Consider the following 22133-nt stretch of genomic DNA (forward strand, 5'->3'; position numbering starts at 1 on the left):
ACTGAAAGATGCAAAGCACAGGTTATTTCTGTGCCAGGCTCAGCCAGGTGCAACACTTCCATTTGCAATTCCAATCCTACCTTTCTAAGTTCATTTTTGATTGGAATTTAAATCCATTTCGTGTGAGCAGAAGCTGTCCACTGAGGAAATACAGAGCAGCCACCTCCACCGTGCTTTGTTTGCATCGTGGAAGAACACAATGCCTTTGGCTTTGCCCCTCACGTGCAGTGCTGCATGTGGACAAACAGCACTTGGGCTGTTTGTTTTGACTAGCAATCCCTTCCCTATTACTGCCGGTGGAAATGTACAGAAACCTTTCAGAAGAGAAGATGCTGACTTGTGCTGTGGCCCAGGGGAGTTCGCTCTGTGCAGACACGCTTCAGCATCTCTGGTGCCTTCATGTAGCAGTTCACAGGGTTCAGGAGAGAAGGGGTGAGAAGGTGAAGGTGAATTTTCTTTATATAGTCTCAGCTGAAAATGTTGATGTGAGTGGAGGCATTAATAGTGGCCCAGCAGCTCTGTCTTCGCCCAGTATCTGTGAACTTCATGCCATGGAATAAAGCCAACCTGGCAGCGTGATTACTTGGATAATAGTTGCTATGAGTAGTTTATATTTTGGGGTAGAAGAATACCTTCATGCCACAGAGGAGTTGGCTGCAGCATCAGTAGATGCGATGGCAGGACTGGGAAAAGGGATGCAAGTTGGGAGCAGAATAAAGTGCTGACACTGTGCGAGCGCTGCGATTCACAGAGCAGCGATGCTCTGACGCACTGTGAGAGCTGCAGCTCACAAGTGAGACAGGGGGAAGGGCAGCTTGCCTCTTTTTTAAGCACAGCCGTAGTGTGAGGACAAAAAGATACGAAGAGGACAAAAAAAGGGTTGGACAGTTGGACCAGATGATCTTAGAGGTATTTTCCAACCTTAATGATTTTGTGATGCTGCGATTCTGAGGGTTTGCGAGTTTAAATCTTCTCATTACTTTTTTTTCCTCCCAAATTAATCAGTTTGTTATTAAAAAAAAAAAAAAAAAAGAAAAAAGACAAAAAAAAAGTGAGGTCACTGTCAATAAATCATTGCTTATGATCTTTCTGTGGGCTTTCTGCTTTTAGTTTGCTGGCCTGTTGGAGGATTTCAGAGGTATGAGAAGGAGTGTGTGTGGCAGGGGATTTGGCCATGTGTGTGTGTTTAAATTTGATAGCTGGAGCTGAGTGAAGAGGGGATTAACTAAATGGAAAGGTGAGGGGAAAGAGGAAGGTCTTGGAAAAGATTGAAGGGGAAGGGATGCAGAGGCAGATCTGAAGGCAACAGCCCGAAGCACCGTTAGTGTCTCCTGGCCCTCGTTTGAACTCCTTTGGCACCAGTTCCTGAAGCTTTCAGTCCCTGTTTGCCTCCTCCACGTTCCCTCCTTGTCTCCTTCTTCCCCCTTTGCACGCAGCCCGGCCCTTCAGGCTCTCCCTCTGCCTGGCCCATGGCTGGAGGAAGCCCAAGAAGTGATGTCTCCATTCAGGAGCTGTTCCATCCTTTTTGCAGCTGTCCGACACAAGGAGAGGTTATGCACAGAGATTGATGCAGAGGAGGGGATGCCTGCTCCGTTAGCTGTGTGTCAGGACACCCACTGCAGTCATCACACAGAGTGCTCCAGGTTCCTCTGTGTGCACATCGTGTGAGCTGCTGGTAATCATCTCCTTAGAGCTCTTAGGAAAGGCAGCGATGCAGAGCCTCAAAACAGGTATTTTAGAATTACGATGGGATACTGTGAAACCAGCTCAGTATTTATAACATTTGCTTATACAGGCTGCAGCAGTTTGGACTCAGCATCAGCCCCCAGCTTGGCATAAATTGGCAAAAAAAAGAGGTTTTCAGGTTCATTAATGAGGGACGGGTAGCTTTGCCATCACAGTGCTGATGCTCAGTTTCCAAAAGGCTCAGGGAGAGCTGCACTGGGGAAACTTCTTGGAGTACTTAAATGCTTGGGGTATGGAAGCCTATTAAACCTCCAAAAAGCCAGGAAATTTGGAGTGAAGGCTGAAACTCCATACCTCGTGCACCCTACCGGGACTTTGTATTTCAGAACACGTTATGTTTGCTCGCTGCAATGTCTCCACTATGAGGCTTTTTAGGGTGGGGGTTCACCTTTAACTCTAAATTTCCTGGCATGTGTGAGTGTGAAGCACACGCTTAACTTCTCCCCAGTGCTGTTTTTCAGTTTTAATTTCCTTTTTCTTTTAAAGGAGGGACCCTGTTAGAAGGACCCCTGCTAGAAAGGGACCTCGCTGAAATCAAGATTGGAGTTTTTGGCCTAATTTGATCTCTCTGAAATTCTTCAGGAGAACGAGGTTCAGCGTTTGGTTGTTCCCAGCCATTGTTTTAAAGGCTCTTGTGGCCAATCCAACCCGGTGAAGAAAAAAAAAAAACCCTGATAAAATCTGCACCCTGCAGACCAGTTGTTTTAGAAGGTACCCAGATGTTTGGGTAGTATTGAACAGAGCGTGGAAACATGGGGGCATCTCATGGCAATTCCACCTCGAGATCTGCTCATGGCCGTGGATACGTGTGAGCTGTTTGTTGTGAAATATACTATTTCCTTTAATTCAGTAATTGCAGAATAAGCCCGCTTGTCGAGTTACATCAGTGATAGCAAAATAGTGGAAATAGCAGTGGTTTGGAATAACAGCAATGGCAATTACCTGCAGTGCTTTTAAAAATAATTTTGGCCCCAGACATTGAAAAGATGTGTCATCACTGATTTGTGTGAGGGCAGCTTCAGCAGTGTTGAATTACAGGGCTTGGGAGAAGAAAATTCTTTCTGCTCCCTCAAAATTCATCTTTTGAGCTATACTGACAGTAGATAATATGGAATAAATTTGCTTCTCATGCTATGTCCTTGTAGTGTCAATAAATTGAGGACTTCAATGAGAAGCTGTGGTTCTCGTTTTCCCCGGCACAAGGCTTCGTTTTCATATCATTCCCATCAGCTTTGCAGGGAGAATTTATCTTAGTGAAACATCCACAGGGAAATTTGAGAAGCATAGAAGTTATGTGGCATGGGCTTTTTGAATGGCTGCAGCTCGGGCCAGGTGTGCTGCAGTGCTTGCAGGGCTCTGTGATGGCTGTGGCACTGCATGGACATGGTGTGGCCGGCCCTGAGATTCCAAAGTTTAGGTTGGATCTTAGGAGGAAGTTTTTCACCCAGAGGGTGGTGACGCACTGGAACAGGTTGCCCAAGGAGGCTGTGGATGCCCCATCCCTGCAGGCATTCAAGGCCAGGCTGGATGTGGCTCTGGGCAGCCCGGGCTGCTGGTTGGTGGCCCTGCAGACAGCAGGGGGTTGAATGGTCATTATGGTCCTTTTCAACCCAGGCCATTCTATGATTCTGTGATGACTCAACCATCTCCTTGGGCAGCCTGTTCACTGCCTGATCACTCTTTCAATGAAGTATTTCCTAATATCCAGCCCTGTATCTCCTCTGCTGAGCTGAGTGCTTCTCAACCCGACACATGGAAGCCCTTCCTCACTCTACCAGGAGGTCATATTCCTCTCCTTCCACGCTTTCCAGTATGGTACGGCCCCATTGCCATCCTTGTGTGTATTTCCAGCCGTGACTTTGTAATACGGATCACAGCTGGTTGGTTTGAATTTCCCCAGAGTTACCCAGGATGCCGCTGAAAGCACAGGAAGAGCAGAAATGCTTTAATCACTTAAATCAATCAAACAGAAGAAGTAGAATAGACCTTAAAATGTACCCTGCGACCTTTGGTGCTGGCTGCGATGACGTCTTTGTTCTGTTTCTTCAAGTGTGAGAGTTTGCAGGGACTTGGCAGGAGGGTGGAGCGAGGAAGAGATGCAAGGGAGGGGGGGGAGGTTTGCTGAGTTAAAAAAAGAAAATGTCAACGAGAAAATGGAAATACCCTGATGCTTCTGCAGCCCGATGCTGCAGCCGCTCTCCCCTACTTTGCAGCGAAGGGGCTCCTTTTCCGTTCGCTTGGCTGTGGCCTTATTTAATCAGTTTGCTCTGACATGGAGCCAAGAAAGGGCTTTGCTGTGCGATGCCGGGTCCTGCGTGCGTTCAGGCAGCCGCAGCTGCTCCCTACCAACGACTGGCTGTTGACTACCGCCGTATTTTTTTATAGCCACAGAGGGCAACTATTAATAGATGAGATTTACCAAAACAGAGAGCTACGCAGCGTGGTGTGGAAGGGAAGAGGGAAACCTGTGTGATTTATGCCAGGAAAATTCCATGTCAAAATTATGCTGAAAGACACAGTACAAGTGGATGTGCCAAGAAGGGGATTTAGGCTGTTACTCGGGCCTCGCCAGCACTTCTGCTCCAATAATGATTTGCCCCATCGCATGAAGCACGTTGCTGAATTATTTCTTCAGCATTCAAGAGCGCAAATACTGCGGGCAAAGATAAGGCACGGACCAAAACCATCGACTTCTCTGAGGTTTGATTAGGCTGTGAGAGAAATACCAAAGGAAGCAGAGGCATTCCTGACCCCAAAGACATTTCGGTTTGATCAGATGCGGGATTAGGGGTGAAATGTGAAGAATTCTGCATTGTGTGGTAGGAGCGAGCTGATCAGAGCCTGCCTCATTGCTTATTGATTCATTTCTAATTTCCATGATAGGACGTAATGAGACTTGTGCCCTTGTCAGGCTCGCAAAGAGTATCTGTGTATCAAAGCCGACAGGCTGGGGAGCATTGGGAAGAAGGGAATGAGGTTGTCAATTTAAGCTTCTTTTGCAGTCAGAGCTCAGACATTGATTAAATAACATAAAATCCAAAAGGATATCAATTAATAGGCCAATTGCTGTAACCGTCTACACAGTTTCTGTGCTCTTTTCAAAGGCACAAGAGGGAATTATTTGCTTAAAACAGGACCCACGGGTAGCAAGTGGGTATCAAAAACCTTAAGCATTTGGGAGGTGTTGCCTTAAGTAATTTTGTATTTGTTTTTAATTAAAATGAGACAAGGAGAGACTGACTGCTGAGAAACAGTAAGTAAATGAAGAATTAAGGACCTCGAAAAGACCTGGCCCTAGTTTGCTTCAAATGAGCATCAGAGTGTGAATATCTTTCCAAACAGCCTGAACTGTTTATGTTTGCAAACCTGGTTGGGAGCAATTGCAAAATGGCGTTGTTTTGCTGCAGTCTCCTGACTTCCGTGAGCTTGGCAATGCTCTATTGCTGTCTTCCATTCTAGTGAGCACAAATAGAGTCAAACTAAGAATGTCTGAGGAATATATAGAACAACGCAAACTTGTGTCATTCAAAGGACCTTCATATGTCTGCATCTTATAGTTCTAGTAAAGGGTTTTTAGTTTACCTTTATGTATCTGTGAGGAGTCTGGGCTGCTGATTCCTCCCAGAATGGGTAGTTGCAGCTTTCCTTTAGCACTGGCTATTTGTGGCTGTTGCTCAGTTAGTTCCTAGGGGAGCAGTCATGCCATCTGCTTGCAGCACACACAGACGTGCAGCATAGGCACAAATCAGAGAATTAAATCTGAAGTCTTTGTAACTGCTGGGAAGAAGGTAGGTACTTCCACTACGATCTGGAGCACCTAGGTTAGCAGATGGAAATAGGAATGCGAATGCCATGCACAACTTACATCAGGCTTCCCCATCACACTGCATTCCTTAACAGTCATTCAATCATTTCTATTTTTATGTGTGTAATATTGTTCCAAGTGTATGTTATGCTTTCTGTCTGGAGTAAGTTACGCATCCCAAGCTCTTTGAAGTCCCTAGAAAGACTGAACTCCAACAGACTTTGGCTTGGATCTCCACATCCAGAGCACGTGAGAGGTCGTGAGCCTTCCTGAAACGAAGGGCAATAGCTAAAAGGGAAGCTCCTACAGAACAGCACTGCACAGAGTAAGTGGAAGAAATGTTTTGGGTAAGGATTGATGGCAACAGTTCACAGCATTATGAAAATTACTTCCCTTTTGCCTCCAGCCTTTTTACCACTGCTGTGTCGGTGCCAAAAACCAGAACTCACTCACTAATTCTTCCAGAATTGATCGGTCATGATAAACTTCCAGACACAGAGTAAAATGCTTCCGTCAGATACATCAGAGTGTTTCTCCCACTTTGTCTGAAGGTATTCGTGTTGTTTGATTCCCCCTCTGCACCCAATTGGGTTCAGATAAGGGATAGAAGTTCTTGGCTCTCTCCTCATCTGCTCAGAATTCCTCTGATAGTTTTACTTTTCAGGATAGATTTATTCACGTGCTTTGCCTCCGAATATCTTGTTTTGCCATAAAAGTTCAGGCTCACTCTTGTCTTGATCAGACTGGAGAGTTGGGCAGAGAGAAACCTGAGCAGGTTCAGCAAGAGCAGATATTCAGCCCTGCACCTGGGGAGGAAGGACCACATACATCAGTACAGCTTGGGGGCTGACCTGCTGGAGCGGAGCTGTGTGGCCACATCTGGAAAGTTCCATTCAAACATGAAGTAGAATACTGTGGGGGTGTCAGAGTCCTGGAATTGGCTCAGGGAAGTTGTGGAGTCTTCTACAAGAGATATTCGAGACATGCCTGGATGCTTTCCTAGGCAATTTGCTGTAGGACACCTACTTTTTGGCAGGGAGGTGCGAGATGTTTCACGCTAGCATGCATTTATAAACTCAGGTTTGTATGATTTGTATAGGAATCAGTGGACAAAAATTGCAGCCTGCGCATTTGCTGGAGCTAGATTTGTCATCATTGAGATCTTAAATCCTCTAGGAGCTGTTAGTGACACGTTACTGATACATTGCTGCAGTAAACCAGCGCAAATCTTGATTGAGATGCATGGTTGACTTATGTAAGTTGGCTTGCAGGGGGTGTCACTGTCATGGAGAAGACCAAAGTCAGACTACAGCCTGCTGACAGTGATGGTACTCATGTTGAAGGGTGGTAAAGAAATTTGGCACGAAGGAAAATCATTTTCCCCCATCTTGTGTTATCATTTGACAATGGGTAACAGATCTTTGCATTCTCATAGCACTTTGTTAGGGGTCTGTATTTGATTCAAGTGGATCCACGGTCCTGTGGTGCCAAAACAGGCAATTTCTGCACTCATGTCTGAAGGCCAAATATATGGGTATGATTTCCTCTAGTTTACTGTTACATGCTGGATCAGTATTGTACCTTTCATAATCTGCCAGTCCAATTTTGTAGGGTCTTGGGAAATGTGTCCTCCGGGGAATGCTTACAATCAGTCTTATGTTTGGGACTGACAGTGCCTGCTTTCTGGTGGACGTGTTAGCAGATCCATATGTGAGACAACAAAAACATCCTCCCATCCACCTAATAACCTTGCCTTTTGATGTGTCTGCTGCCCGTGCTTATATAAGGGGTTGAAGACCTTCTGTGCTTGGCATATCCTTCAGCTCAAGAAATGCCTGCTTGCAGAAGCACACACGTACAATGGCTTTTCCTTTACCTTGTGTCTTTGTGGAGGATGCAGGTCCTGCAGGAGTTTAAACAAAACAAAGACCAATAAAACATTTGCATCTTTTCCTCCCACTGCTTGTCTCTGCCTCAGCAAAGAGAAACGGGAGGCAAGATTTTGATGTCAGGGAGTTAATTATCTTAGCAGTTCCCATTGCTGCCACTGCTGCCACATGTTCCACCTCCCAACAGTGGTTTCTTGACAAAGTCATCACCTGTGAAGTCCTCTCTCCCACACTTTTCCCTTCTTTCTGTCTTCCTGCTTAACAGGAACAGAACACTTAAAAATAAGGAAAAGAAGAACGTTGGATTTAGAAAATACATTCCCCACAGCCTGTTCTCTCTGCAGCTCTGAACTATTTCCATTGCAGGTGTGTTCGTGTTTCTGCCAGATCACCTGGCAATTTACTGTGGATTCTGGGAACTTCAAAGCTGAATGCTCTTATGTGAAATCTCTCTTTCAGTGATTGACATTTTTCTCTTTCCTTGTTATCTGCTTGTTGTTGGGAAAGAACAAGAGCAACCAGCTTCCACAGATCTCCCAACATTTAGTGGTTCCTTGAATCTGACTTTAAAATTGCATCCAGAACATCACCATTGAAGAGAAAGGCTTTTGGGTATGACACACCAATAACCCTCATATAATAGAAGAGAAAACCAATAGACCCAAATGTTAGTTCTTTATTGAAGAGACCTCTCTGGAAGTTTGGAAACTTGAGGCTTTTAGTGTCAGTGCTTAAGATTTTCTCAGTATCCCTTGGATTGAGGTCTCCATCACCAGTATGTTCTTTGCAATCGTATTTTGGTGTCTCCTACTCTTTCCTGCATGGGATGGAACGGGAGGAAATTTCAGCCAGGTTTTCAATTCTTTCTCAGAAAAGAGGAAAATTGGGGTTATCCTAACTCCAAGCCGTTGATGATCTGCCCACTGCAGCAGGACCAGCTTTATGCACAGCACTGCCAGAAGGATAAGAAACGAGATTTGCAAGTTCATGAGTTGTAAAAACAAAAACAGAAAAGAAGCGGCATCTCCAAAGAAAAAGTGATGTTTTGCAAGATGCATATTTGGGCTGATTATTTTGGCCCATCATCTCCAGAAGTATCTGTAATAAACTTGCTGGGTCCTTTGTGGTTATATATGGTTTTATTTATTTTTTTGATGATGTCGGCCTGATTCCAAGTTTCTTTTTGTTCCAATAGCAATGTATATCTCACTTTGTGGCACGGGGTTTATGTGCAGGGAGGATTAGTGTCAAAAAGTGAGATGAAAGGAGCGAAGAATTTGATCTTGTTCTTTTTTTACCCTTCGTTTTTTACTGCATGTTAATTAGAGAAGATGCTAATCGAGTAGCTAAATGTCCAGGCCCCTTAAAGTCCCAGCTGCACAACCCTGCAGGGATAAAGCAATGTGTCACCCTTCTGAAGGAGCTGGGACTAATTGCGATCTCATTACGAGAACCCTGAGGCCACAGCACAGCATTCAGCTTCCAAGAAATGACAAATGTCCCCATGATAGGTGGCCCAGCAGGGCTGCTCCAGGCATGTTCCTTGACTCCTTGCTCTTCCTCACTGCCCGTGTGCATGCACAGAGGGCAGGGGTGGGTGCTGCGGAGCTCAGCATGGAGCAGGATCTGAGGATAGGGTAACCCCACGCTTCTGGTGTCCTCTAAAGAAAGGGCTCAGTGAGCATCTCTGTGCTTCAGAAGTGCCCAGTCCTGGGCATGACTCCCAAGGGGTCACTGTGGCACTGGTTGTGGCAAGGCTGTAAATGGGACTTCAAACCGCAGAGTCACTAGGATGGGACAGGAGCCACTGGGACAAAGTTGAGTATTAACAGAGGAAATTGTTTGGCAATCTTAACGTACAGATTTGCTATGAGCTACTCCTATAATCAAAGGAAATTCTGTGTCAAAGCTTCAAGTTTCCTCTTGATCTCTAGCTTCCAGTCTGATTAACAGAGGCTCTACCTAACTCTTGACCTGATTCAAGGCAGCGATGACAGGCTGCATTCCTGGTCTCTGGTGCTTTTCATAAAAAATCAGGTCTGTTCTTGTGACGGAAACCAAAATGTCCTTTACTTGAACTATTGTGCAGTGTGCTATGCACGTATCCGTTGGTTGTTCTTGGAAGCTCTTTGGGATGAGAGTTGGTATGTAAATGCCAAATATCATTAGAACGGTGGCTGCTCACTCATTGAAAGCAGAGCCCCGGTTCCACAAGTAAATCTGTTTATGAACTGAATGTGCTACGTCGTCTTCAGAAACAGCCAAGGGATTCAGGAAGGACCGGCTTACTGTAGGGAGCTCTGATTTTCCATCTGCTGAGCGCCGGACCTTTAGAATGTTTTGGAGATTGTAAAATATGAGTAAAAGATTGTAAAATGAGATTGTAAAATATGATTGGTGGCCACCAGCAGAAAACTTGAAGGATCGGTAACACAAACCACCGCTTATATAAAAGAAAGATGGTCCACGTTATCAAGGAACGTAGGCTAGAGGCCGAGTTTCTAATCCCAACTGTCACACTGAGTCATTATGTTCCTTTGAACAAATTATTGCATTTCTATACCTCTGTTTTCTTCTTTGCGTGACAAGGGAGGTTTTCTTGTCTGCCGGTTTCATGGATTCCTCAGCCATGGGAGCAGTTCTTGCGGGGAGGCCCAACGCGGCGGTTCCTGTCCCACTTTAGGACCACTTAAGCCCTCGGATGGGATTTGGAGCAGTGCAGAGGGTTGTGTCAGGGCTTTGACCAGGGTGGAATTTCTCTCTTATGTTTAGGAAGCATTTTGAGGCCCAGAGGGGAAGCACCGTGGAAGTGCCAAGCAATATAACTGATGGTTAAAATAGCCTCAAGTATATATACCTTCCTATACTGTTTTGAATTCACTGTTATACGTGAATGAGGCTTGCTGAAGCCAAAAGGGCTTTTGGAAAAGCGGCAAAGGAAATCTGTTTTAACAACCGGTTCCTGAAAATATCCTTACGCCACTTCTTTCTTTATCGTTTGACTTTTCTCCTTGTTACACTGGTTCAGCTTGTAGAGCCTGGAAAAACATCAGGGTAACCAGGGCAGAGGGAATATCAGATGGAGATGAGGGATGGATAAGAGACAAATTACAGCACATTTCTCATGGGTCATTTGGCTTTAGGCTTGAAAAGGAGAGGGAGAAAAATCCCAAAGTAGTAAAAGAAGGAGAAAGAGGCAATCAAAACAAATAAACCTGCCAGTGTTGCTGATTTCAAAGGCCTGTGAAATGTGCATGTACGCTTCATAACGCTTTGCTGTTTTAAAGATACGTTTCTTGAGATGTTCCATGCTTTCATCCTCCTCACTGTCTCAGGAGTTGATTGTACAGTAAGATCACCATTCTCTTTGCCAAGGCTTTCCCTTTGTTTTCTTTTTTTTCTCCCTGCAAGTTGGCTGGCCGGCAACTCTTTTCCTACTACCATGGAGTTGGTTTGCTTAATTATTTTTTATGGTTGTTTGAGGAAACGGGGTTGTTTTGTTGTTTTTTTTTTTTTGGTTCTTGCTGCACGAGTGAACTCAAATGTTCCTCTGTTCTTGGATGTAAAACTTGCAAAGGAAGAAGGCTCAGTGATCACATATTTACAGCCCGTAGTGCTGCAACTCTGTATAACCCTATAAAAAAAGGTTATATAAAGATGGGGTCTCTGGTATAAGCAGTGGGCAGTGCAACCAGGGAGGATGAAAGGCAAAGGGGGGGGGGGATGAATCATCTGCTGAGCATTAACAGCCACCCCAAACTTGTGCCCAGAGCTCAGACAGAACATGTTTGACATTTGAAGAGGTTTTTTGCATCATCTTTTTTTCCCTGTTCTTTTTTTTTTCCCCTCATCCTTTGCTCTTTCTTCTCCTGGCCAGAACCAGCAGCAAAAGTGCTGAGGAAAAAAAAAAAAAATATATATATATATATATAAAAATAATAATAATAAAAAAAAGAAAAGAAAAAAAGAATCTGTTTTCACTGTATTTCTGAATCTGAGCCCAGGTTTGTGAAGGATTTGGCAAGGATTTACAAACCTTTGAGAGAATCCGTGTGGAGATCTGAGGAAACCCGCCTCCCTCTGTAAAAAAGCAAGTCGCGTTGGCCAGAAATTGGGCAAAAATTGGTTGTTTCAACTGAGGTTTCCTTTGAGAGTTTGGATTTGAACCTGAAGCTGCACTTTGAGAATCAAATGTTGCTCTGACTGACTCTAGGTTTACTGGAACAAATACATCACCCTCAGAGCTGATATTCAGTGTGCTGCCCGGTGAGGAGCCGGCTCCAAGTGTGAGCTCGTGTGACCCGAAACAGAAGAGGACCCGGACCAAAGTGCAGAGCAGTCCAGGTTTACTCCAGTCTGTTGCTGTGGTTCAGCTCATTATGCAAATTTACATTCACATCTACAACATCCAGAAGTTCCCTATAGGCGATGGTGTGTAATACAGCTATATTTATTAGTGGTCTCATTGTGAGAAAGGCTGCTGGGGCTGAGCAAGGCTGCAGTGTTACTGCTGTTAGTATTGACTTAGGAATTTAGCAGTAATCAATGTCCTTTATGTATGGGTTTGTTTTCCTTGCAGTCCTATGGATTTATAATGCTGAATGTTACAGTAGAAATGGGCTTATTTCTAGGATTGTCTAGAAGTGCTGTTGGAAAGCCAGCATTTCAAGGCAAATGAAACGAAACTGATGACTTCACAATTGTAAAAAAATCCCTGCTTTAGACCAAGGAGCTGCTTTCAGTCTCTGTTCCAGGATAAAGAAAAGCCAGACCCAAATGAGTCCCACATTTAACATAATAAAAACCTTTATTTTCTTTCTTTTTTTTTTTTTTTTTTTCTTTCTTCTTTTTTCTTTCCATGGGGTGTGTGAAGCCTGAGTCACCAGCATAATGGTAGAATTAACTCAGGACATCGTAGGATAGCGAAACACCCAGACTTTTGTACCACCATACGCCCACACTTTTCATAGAATCATGGAATGGCCTGGGTTGAAAAGGACCACAGTGATCATCTAGTTTCAAGCCCCCTGCTATGTGCAGGGTCGCCAACCACCCTTGGACTTTTATTTTGTCCTATGTGTTGTTTAGGGATGGTCTTTGCTGCTTGTTACCTAGACCAGCATTAACCAGCCAGCATAGATGCATTACCAGTGTCACCAGAGTGATACGAGGTTCTGCACCAGCTATTGAAGTTACCCAAGAAGTTGGGTCTATTTGAGCACTTACGCTGAGTGTCTTTTCTTGGATTCTAAACATTATTTTTTTCCTTTCCATAAACACCCTCTTTCTTGTAATGGGAGATCAGACTTGGGGGCTGTAGAGGATGTTTTGCTGAAGTAGATAAACCGAAATTCTTTCAAAGCTGCCAAGCCTACATGTGCTGACAGTGCTTGCGATTTATGCTTGTGGACATGACCTGGTGGCTGCCTGGCTTGGATGCGGTCAGAGCTGCAGTTAGACACTTGGATGTCAGTGCGGATACAGGCAGTGATCTGGATCTAAACTGGGACCAAAAACCTTTCACTTGTAATGTTCTGGCTCTACTCTATTTCAGGCTCTTTCCCAATCACTGAAAGATTTATACCTTTATCAATAAATTATCATGACTTTTACTACACTTACACCAGTGTCTTAAATTAACACTAAACTAAATGTAGATGAGGCACACTTCCTGCTTCTCATGATTTATGGCAGTCCGTCTGAAATGAGGAGTAAAATTAAATTTGCCAACAAAGGCAGATCTTTAACATGAGGTCAGACAAAAATTTTATTGCAAGTCGACTGCTAAGGAGGGTTTGTAGCCGTCCTTTTTTGTTCAGGTTTTTGATAGACCTGGGGCACTTTAGACAAAGAAGAAGAAAAACCAGTAGGAACGTTTGGAGGTCTGAAAGCTCTGCTGTGTATTTTATGTCAGGATAAAGTTGAATGTAGCAGTTATAAAGCACTGATAATCTCTCGGCTTGAGGACTGTGTCTACCTTTAATGACAGTCTTTAGGAAAGATACAGAATGTATATGGGAGCATCAGAAATGACCAGAAGCCGTCAAAATATGACCAGCAGGGACAGACTGAAGAAATAAGGTAACTTCAACCCCCAAATGGGATAATTTGCAGGGGATATTGTAAGCTTTGAAATAGGTAACAGATTAGTTAAAGCAGAAGGAAATCATCTAACCTCCCTGTCTGTGGGGAATGGCACAAGCGTTCATCGCTTCTATTGCAGCAAAAAGCATTCAGGAAGATCTTATGAAAAGCTTCCTGACAGTAAAGGAATCAAAACATGGAATTCTGGCTGCTGAGGCAATTGCGGAGCCTTTCAGCACGGTGAAGCCACGCGTTTGCCATTAGCTTCAGGAAGAGCATCATCTGTCTCAAAACTATCTTTGCTGCAGGTGCTTAAAGATCTCTAGGTGCACCCTAACACCTTGGCTCTCCGATGCTGAGTGGATGAGATGGGCTTTCTCTGTGCCTCCTAAATTGTGTGCTACGGTTCAGGCTGGGCTGCCAAATGACTGCACCAAATGAGAGCACAAACAAGTGGTCTTGGGAAAGAGAGTGATGGATCCACCAGATCCGTGTGGATCCACCAGCTTTACTCTTCCCTGCCATATGCTGAACCCATTTGGTAAGGGACAGGGCACTATGTCACAAGGCTAAAAGGCAGACTTTTGAGGCTGACTTCCCAAGACAATGCTGGTTTGCTTTTTTGTTTTGTTTTGTTTTGTTTGTTTGTTTTTGTTTTAGATGGTGAAATTCAGTCCCTTTTATTCCTAACCAACCCATCAGACGGTTGGAGACTGTACTCCACAGTGAGCAGATAGCTGAGTTCCTACTCTTTGTTTGTGTGGGGTCTTGCAAATAATACCCTAAGTGCCCTGTTTGTTTTCTTGCTGCAAAGTGACATTTATCTTTGAAGGGAAAAAAAACAACACAAAACAAAACAAAGACAAATAGTGAATAACTCAGAGCAAACAGTAGAAAACATTTCCTAACAATGAGGGCTGTAGGACTCTGTCTTCCATGCAAAAACAACCACAAGAGCAAGAACTGCACCTTGGCTGTGTTAAGGCTGCTCTCTGCCTCTGCACCAAGAGGAAAACAGAGCAGGAAGAGCTTCCAACCCTCTTACAAAACTGGATTTAATATGATTGGATCTGATACCTGATACGGCCAAGTGCAGGAGCCCTTGTCAGCTGTGTATGCAGTAAAGAGCAGGGGTCTGAGGCTGGCAGTGGAGCTGAGGACCCGCAGTAGGCAGCTCTGCATGGCAGCCCTTTGGCCAAATGGGCTCTGGGGTGGGGGGTCCAAGAGGAGCCCAAGTAGAGAGGAAATGGGCTTGGCAGACAAGGCAGGCATGGGGCTAATGGCTCTGTGACGGATGGGGCAGGCTGCAGGGCGCTGAAGACCCATTAGACTGAAACTGGAGCACTGGAAAGGATGCATCTCACTGATTGAGGTCTGGGCTTACTGGGTAAGAGCAAGCTGCTGTACAGCACAGTTTTCAGAGTGGATGAAAAAACAACAAACCAGGGATTTGTGTTGGACAGATAGTTCAGAGAAAAGACCTGGGTGGGAACGTGCTTGTTGTCTGATAGGATTCGGTGTCTTAAATGGCCTGGAGCAGACCATAGAGTTTCTATGTCTAAAACAGATTCCAGGAAAGGAGACTTTTTATGATGCACTAATAGGCTCATTAGGATTTCTTGAGCTAGGCATGCACACGGCATCGTATGTTTTTTCCATTACAGGAATTACACGTGTTTTGTTGTGCTTTGGGTTTTGTTTTGTTTTCCACCTAGACTTGCCCTGACAGTTCCCCCCCATTCAGGTTTATATTGGAGGTACCATCTCGAGCCAATGAATTTGATGAAATATGTTGCTGGCACTCACAGAGAGATGCATAAAGGAAATATTCTAATGACAGTTAGAAAGGCTTTGATCCCCTTCCAAGACTGCACTCATGTCTTTGAAATGCAAGTTTGGCAGTTCTGGAAAGGCTGGGCTCTTTGGCTCTCTTTGGCACAAACCCATGTGACAGACATTATGTCCTCTATCAGGGGACCCACATAACCTTGAGAAGTGTAAGCAGTGCTCACACATTGCATTGGGTCAGATAGTCTGGGCTGATAACAAAGCAGCCACAGCAGCAGGGGGGAGTCAGCCCGGTCCAACACAATAACTGAAAGCTGTTTTGACCTGGTAACTGTTGGGTCTGCTGCCTGCGGCTGAGAAGTTGGACATGAACTGCAAAAGTAGTTAATTTATGCCTCCTTGAGTGTAGGAATGTGGTGATGATGGATAGGGATGGGAGGTTATTAGAAACATGGGGAGGAAAGAGAAGATGGAATTCCAGCTCATGTTTTTATCTCTTACACACACACACGTTCCTTTGCATACATACCCTTGGCTGGCTTACACGTGTGCACAGTCCAAAGCCTTGCTTCCACTCACACCTCTGTTCATGCACGCACATGCAGGCACATGTTCACACACTTGCAAGGGATTTGCCTGAGCTAAATGCTTTAGCATGTTTACGTGCTGGGGGTTGCAGGGTGCTGTTACGACGGGGATTGCATTTACTTCCTCCCAAGCACGAGCTGTTTACTCTTCCTTACTTTTGTTCAGCACCTTTGCTAAAATCCTCTTAGCATTCCACTCTTACCCCCTGGTATATGTCCTGCTCCTCTGCAGCCTTTCGTTGGCTCACAGAGATGTTGTGGACAGAGAAATAGTGTAAAGATAATTCCAACTGACTTATTACAGTGGATTTACGTAGGGCATGAATTCAGGCTCAGTGATGCACTGACATCACTGGCCAATTAGTTAAATGCTGTCTGCAGTAATGATCCATATACAGAACAGCCCTAGATGGTGAAGCACATAGCCTGCATGCACCTAACTGAGAGCGTGATTGTGGCCACGCGTGGAGGATATAGATGGGGAATGGATTGTGTAAACAGCAAGAAAAAGGCAGCTGAGAATAAAGAACTATCAGTTTAAATAATTTGAAGCCATTAGAGAAGAATGAGAATAAAGCTGGTAATCTCAGGAGGGGAGTTTGACTGTAGTAACTGCTACAGGGATTTGCACAGGCAATAAAGCGGCTGCATCCAGAGTCAACAACTGCAGCCTCAAACACGTACAGTGGGCCCTTCCTTCCCACAGTGACACGAAACACAAACATTGTTCTGCTCAGGGGTATGCAGTGCTTCTGTTCCTGTCCTTTACTCCCTTGCCCAGAGTATCACATCACTCCCACGTTCTCCCTTACACTTTTACTCGCTGCCTTTTACTGATGCTATCGGATGTGCAGACGTTGTCCCCTCCAAACACACACGTCTCCCATCACTTTTTCCCACTAATCCATGATCATTTGGAAATGCTCACTAGCTCTCATATGTAATTTCAGGCTTAGTGAGCCCATGTTTGGAAAAGATGTTTTCAAAAGCACAAGTAAGATCCTGGAAATAGATTAAGCACAGGCCCAGATCGCTGTGCGGATACATGCAGAACAAGCTTGAGGAGCTAAGGGAATGATCTGTGTATTTTAGGAAGATGCGCTGGGAACAGCGGAGAGATGAGGAATGTGTAAAGGGTCACAGTGCTGACCTGTCCTTCAGGATGTCATCCGCATTGATTGGAAGATAAACACTGTATGGAATGGAAACATACCCTTCCATCGGTGTCCCCAAAGAGTACGTCTTCCTCCATGAGTCAGTGAGGGCCTGGGGACACCCAGCCACGAGCTATTTTGGAGGCAATGACTTCAGCAAGTGGCAGGGGAAGCTATTGTGGAAATAAGAATGTGTTTTCCATTGGGGAGTCCTCCAGGGAAGGACAGAAAGATCCTGGTGCTGAGCCATCTCCCCTGGTTGTTTTCTTTTCATCCCGCTGGGAGCAAAAGCCTTGTAAGATATGCAAGGAACCCTGCTTACTGAATAGGAGTGCATTTGGTTTGTGAAGCTACGTGGATCTATACGTACCATGTATGTATGGAAATGGGATTTAAGCAAGAGGGAGCAAAATGCTGGAGACCATAACGGTGTCCTTCCTGACAAACTGCTCAGCCACATTTGACTCAGTGTGTGCTCCCCTTTCTATATTCCCACCTGTCAGGTGGGGACAGCAGAACTCAGAAGGTATGGAGCTTGTTGTGGGGGAGAATAGCAGTTTAAAACACCAAATAGCTTAGAGAAAATGTGCAAGGTAAGTGCAGATAGAGGAAGATTTACTGGCCACAGTACACAGTTAATTACATACATAATAAAAAGATTCCTATACTTATCTTGGGAATATAGACAGCTTTATGTATTTACCTTGGGTTTTGTGGCCATAGTTAAGAAAGGGCTGGAAGTCCTCAGATGAGATTCACTGCACGAATGTGAAGTAATTGAAATTTGGGAGTGAGTTATTAAAATATTTCAGGTGAGTGATATGCAGGATATTATAAGATCTTTGCCTGGATTGCAGCGCTTCTTCAATACTTTGTGGCTTTTTGTGCCATTTTTAGGAAAAAAAATATGTATTTTTTTCCTTTTATTTATTTATTATTATTATTATTATTTTCCAGAGCATACTTAGATGTCAATGAACTGAAGAACATACTCAAACTGGATGGATCCACACACCTCAACATCTTCTTTGCCAACTCCTCCGAGGAAGAGCTGGCTGGAGTGGCAACTTGGCCCTGGGACAAGGAGGCCTTGATGCATCTAGGTGAGTGATAAAGATGTTTCTTCTTTCTAAAGCATTCTTTTGAGGCGCTAAGAAGGCAAGACAAATATGCACTAAGCTCTGGTCTGATTTCTTATCATTCCTCTAATATATAGTCAGGGGAAAAAAAGTATTTCACGATTCCCAGATACTGGCTCACAACCAGGAAAATATTAGGTTATAAACCCAAAGCATATTATGGTATTTGTAGATGATGTCAATCTGAAAGTATTTCACCTTTTAAGTGAAGCTACTTTACAGGGCATTTGCTCCATGAGAGCACTTTGCAAAGAGGGCTGGGGGAGATAGGTGAGGGAATGCTAGACAGACGTGAATTCTTAACCTTAACCTGTTACGTTATGATCCGGAGTTTGTTACTAAGTAAGCATCCCATTCATTTTCCTCACAGATGACATTTTGTTGCTATGTTTTATTCCCCCACCCCCATGCAAAAGACAAACTGCCCAGAGATTGTATTTCTAATGCTTGTTTGAGTGGAACAGGGAAGAGTTTGCTGCCCTGCAGATGAGCCTGCACACTTCATAGCAGGTACTTTCTTCACCCTGACTGGGCTCCCCTAGGCAGATGTAGCCCAACTTCAGCCATGTTCATACATCCTTTATGAAAGGCTGTTTCAACCATTTTTTGTTTCATAATCCAAGCCTGAAATGAGCAAAAACAAAGATGGGCAAACATAAAGCCCAGAAAAAGACAGCAAATATGGTTTTTATTACTGTGAAGCATACTAAACGTCCATCCTATAGCTATAAGAGCTGAACTACAACTTCACTATGATCAGAACTGCATTACTTCAGACACTGGTGTTAACAGTTCTCTATAGTGACCCATCTCTCTGACTGAGAGGGACCATGCTCAGACCAAGCTGGCAGCCCTACTGCAATTAGCAGTGTTTCATTGTGACATCCAGCTCTGCAGCTGCTCTGGAAGAAGCATGAGCAAGCTCCCCTCTGCAGGAACCAGCACTGACACACATCCAGACATCACCTCCTTCTGAGAAAGGCTGGAAGTGAAGCCACTTCCACTGACTTGTTTTCCATCCCTATCTCTGTGGGCTCCGGCTGGCAGCACCCAACACAGAAGGAGCTGGAAATGCCTGCTGGTGAGCCTGCCCCGCAGCTACATCTTTTGGCAAACACAAAGAAATGTATTAACCCCGGGCTCCTCTGTTCCCCACGCTGCTGAGATTTCTCTTTTTGCAGCACTACAACCCCATACTGATGAAAGCCCACAGCATTTCTGGTTGGTGTTAGGAAACACCACCCCTAATGTTACTGCTGGAGTGAAATAAGGCTGGCGTAGATCTGCCCCTAAATGAGTATGTTCATAGTTTCCCTTGGTGTTGCCATGGGAGGAAGCAGAGAACAAGGAAAGAGCTCCAGAGAACAGAGAAGAACCTTCTGCAAGAGGGCTGGGGCTTGCCCAAAACCCTGATGGGTTCCTCTGTCACTTCGTTAAGTTAATTGCTAACATCATGCCTGAGCGAAACAATTTAAATGCAGCTCTTACAGTGTATTGGCAGAATCCATTGATGAAAAAAAAAAGAGATCTGACAAAAAAAATAGAAGAAGAAGGAAGAAAAGAAGACATTGCCAACAGCTTAAAGTGAACTTGTGGTGGAAAAAAAGTAGAAATAAATAAATAATGGCCATAATTTCCTGTCATAATAGCCCTCCCAGACCTGTGCTTGGTCTGTAAGAATTCATCTTTAATCTTTTTTACTCTCTTCTATAAATCCAATATGTACTTAATAAAAAAATATGAAATATGTCCTGTGGTGCAGATCTAAAGGCTGGGATAGAGATTGTCTGGGTGCAGGAGTTTATCTTTTCTGTAAAACTGCAATTGATTTAGATTCTTGACAGCTGTGAAAAATATAAATTTTCAACAAAGGCAAAAATAAAATCTCCCTCTCCAGCTGCCTCAGGGCTGCCCAGTGCCAGAACCATTTGGCCAGCCTCTATGATGAAGGCTGGGGAATTTCACCACTACTCCCACCATTTGAAAACAAACTCTGGAAGTACCTTTGAGAAAGAGAACGACCAAACAACGTGCCAAGATTCCTTCCGAGTGTGAATGGATCCATCTGAGTGGAACCCAAGCACTGGAGGGATCGGAATATGTGTCATATAAAGGTGGAGAGAAAGATGCCAGGAGCACGGTGATGGCATTTTGTGGCTCTCTGTACACCAGGCTTGTGGAGAACTAGTGTAAGGACCAGCTCAGGGTTGATGTGCAGGGTCTGAGTGTGCCATGGTGGGCTTGATGTTGCAGTATGATGCATTTTATTCGCTCTTTAGTGTTTATATTTAAACTTGCCTTTGAGTTATTTGTGCTAAATAAATACTGATACGTGCACACGTGACTCCACTGTGTGCATACATTCACATATGCCAATGCACAAAAAAGTCTGTTTTCTCCCACTGTCTGTTCATTTATCTTTGCAAGACATACAAAGTGGTCCTCCTCTTCAGCACTGATACCACTAAAGCTGGAGCGCTGCGTTGGGTCTGAGTGCTGTCATTGGAGGAAAACGTGAGACAACTGGGTAAACCAAGGAAGAATGGTCAGGAAGGTCTAGAAGAAGAATTGAGCTGCATGGGAATGTTGAATGGATTATGGCTATTCAGACTAAAGGAAAAAAGCCTGAAGTTGGGATGATGACAATCTCATAAAAGCCGATGAAAGGAGAGGAGAATCTTCTGTGGTTTGAGTCTGTGTGAGGCCAAAAAATCAGTTCAGATTAGATGTGAGTTAAATGCTTGCAGCCATGAGGATGATGACTGCTGAAGTTGATTGCTGGGGCGGTCACATCATTGGAGGTTGTAAGGGGACATCAGTCATATAGGTGTGAGGGATGGTATAGATGTAATTGGTCCCATGTTGTTCTTAGAACTTGATTAGATGACTTCTTGAGATCTTCTCAGTCTTATTTCCCTGTAATTCCATGCTTGTTACAATGAAAGTCTCCAGGCAGATGAGAATGAACAGTCTACGCTGCATCAGAACCTGGTGACCTCATCTTCCCTGTGCTGCAGTCACTGATAAAACTCCTCCTGCTGAAATCTGTTCTCTTCTCGTTGTCACTGAATTATTAGTGTACCATATCCGAGATTTATTTTCCCACTATTACTTTTACAAAGCAGGCTCCTGTTCTCATGGTAGGTAATATATACAAAGAGTTTTATATAAAAGGCTTGGAAAAGTTGAGGTCAACAAGCTAAATAAAGAAAATACGATGCGTATCATAAATCCTAAGGTACATCTGGGCTAAAAATATCATGCTTATGATTAATTCAATAAATTGTCAAGCCTCACAAATTTACTATTTGCTCATCTACCCATCCCATAATTCACACAACAACAAAAAATCACCACTGCTTCTCTTTGCGAATGTTTAACAGCCGTGTGGTTCGTTCAGAATTATCACGTTCTGGGATATGATCTTCTTTTGACACATTAGACTTATGCATATTCATTAGCGGACTGTGCAGCTCAGACCAAACGAGGCTCATCTGAGTATATGAGCAGTGTATTTCTCACTGTTACTTCAAAACTGTCCACGGGATCAGAGCACACCCCACAAATCCCTCCCTCTTTCCAGCACTGAGCGCATTCCATTTCCTTCACCCAGGTATTAGTTTGCAAATATCAGCTCAACCCGCTGCGATTTTTAGTGTGTTCAGCTGTGTTATATTTTTACCCTGTGGAATAACGTACCGAGGGCTCCAGGTATGTTTTGTTTGACTCCTGGTGTCAAATGCATTGCTTACGCTTGTCTGGGCAGAATCATTCTAAGCACATGAAATGATCTGAAATTGCACAGTATGAAATAATTCCATGTAGGATTTTTTTTTTTGTCTTAGTTAAAAACACGCAACCCAAGTTGAGCATATTCAGTGGAATGGCCAGTTGTTGCTGTGGCTTTGGCTTTGTGGGACTGTGTGCTGTGATTCCTCATC

At 44.2% G+C, this 22133-nt stretch overlaps 1 protein-coding gene across 1 annotated transcript in view; it reads left to right on the forward strand.

Moving 5' to 3' along the window:
- The window catches only part of PAPPA (pappalysin 1), a 157669-nt gene that overhangs the window by 30387 nt on the left and 105149 nt on the right, over positions 1 to 22133 (forward strand). The window contains exon 3 of the mRNA XM_072352928.1: positions 18011 to 18156. Within this exon, the coding sequence (XP_072209029.1) occupies positions 18011 to 18156 (146 nt within the window). The remainder of the gene's footprint in view (positions 1 to 18010; positions 18157 to 22133) is intronic.

This window comes from Excalfactoria chinensis, chromosome 18 (genome assembly GCF_039878825.1).
Source record: "Excalfactoria chinensis isolate bCotChi1 chromosome 18, bCotChi1.hap2, whole genome shotgun sequence".
Taxonomy (NCBI): Eukaryota; Metazoa; Chordata; class Aves; order Galliformes; family Phasianidae; genus Excalfactoria; species Excalfactoria chinensis.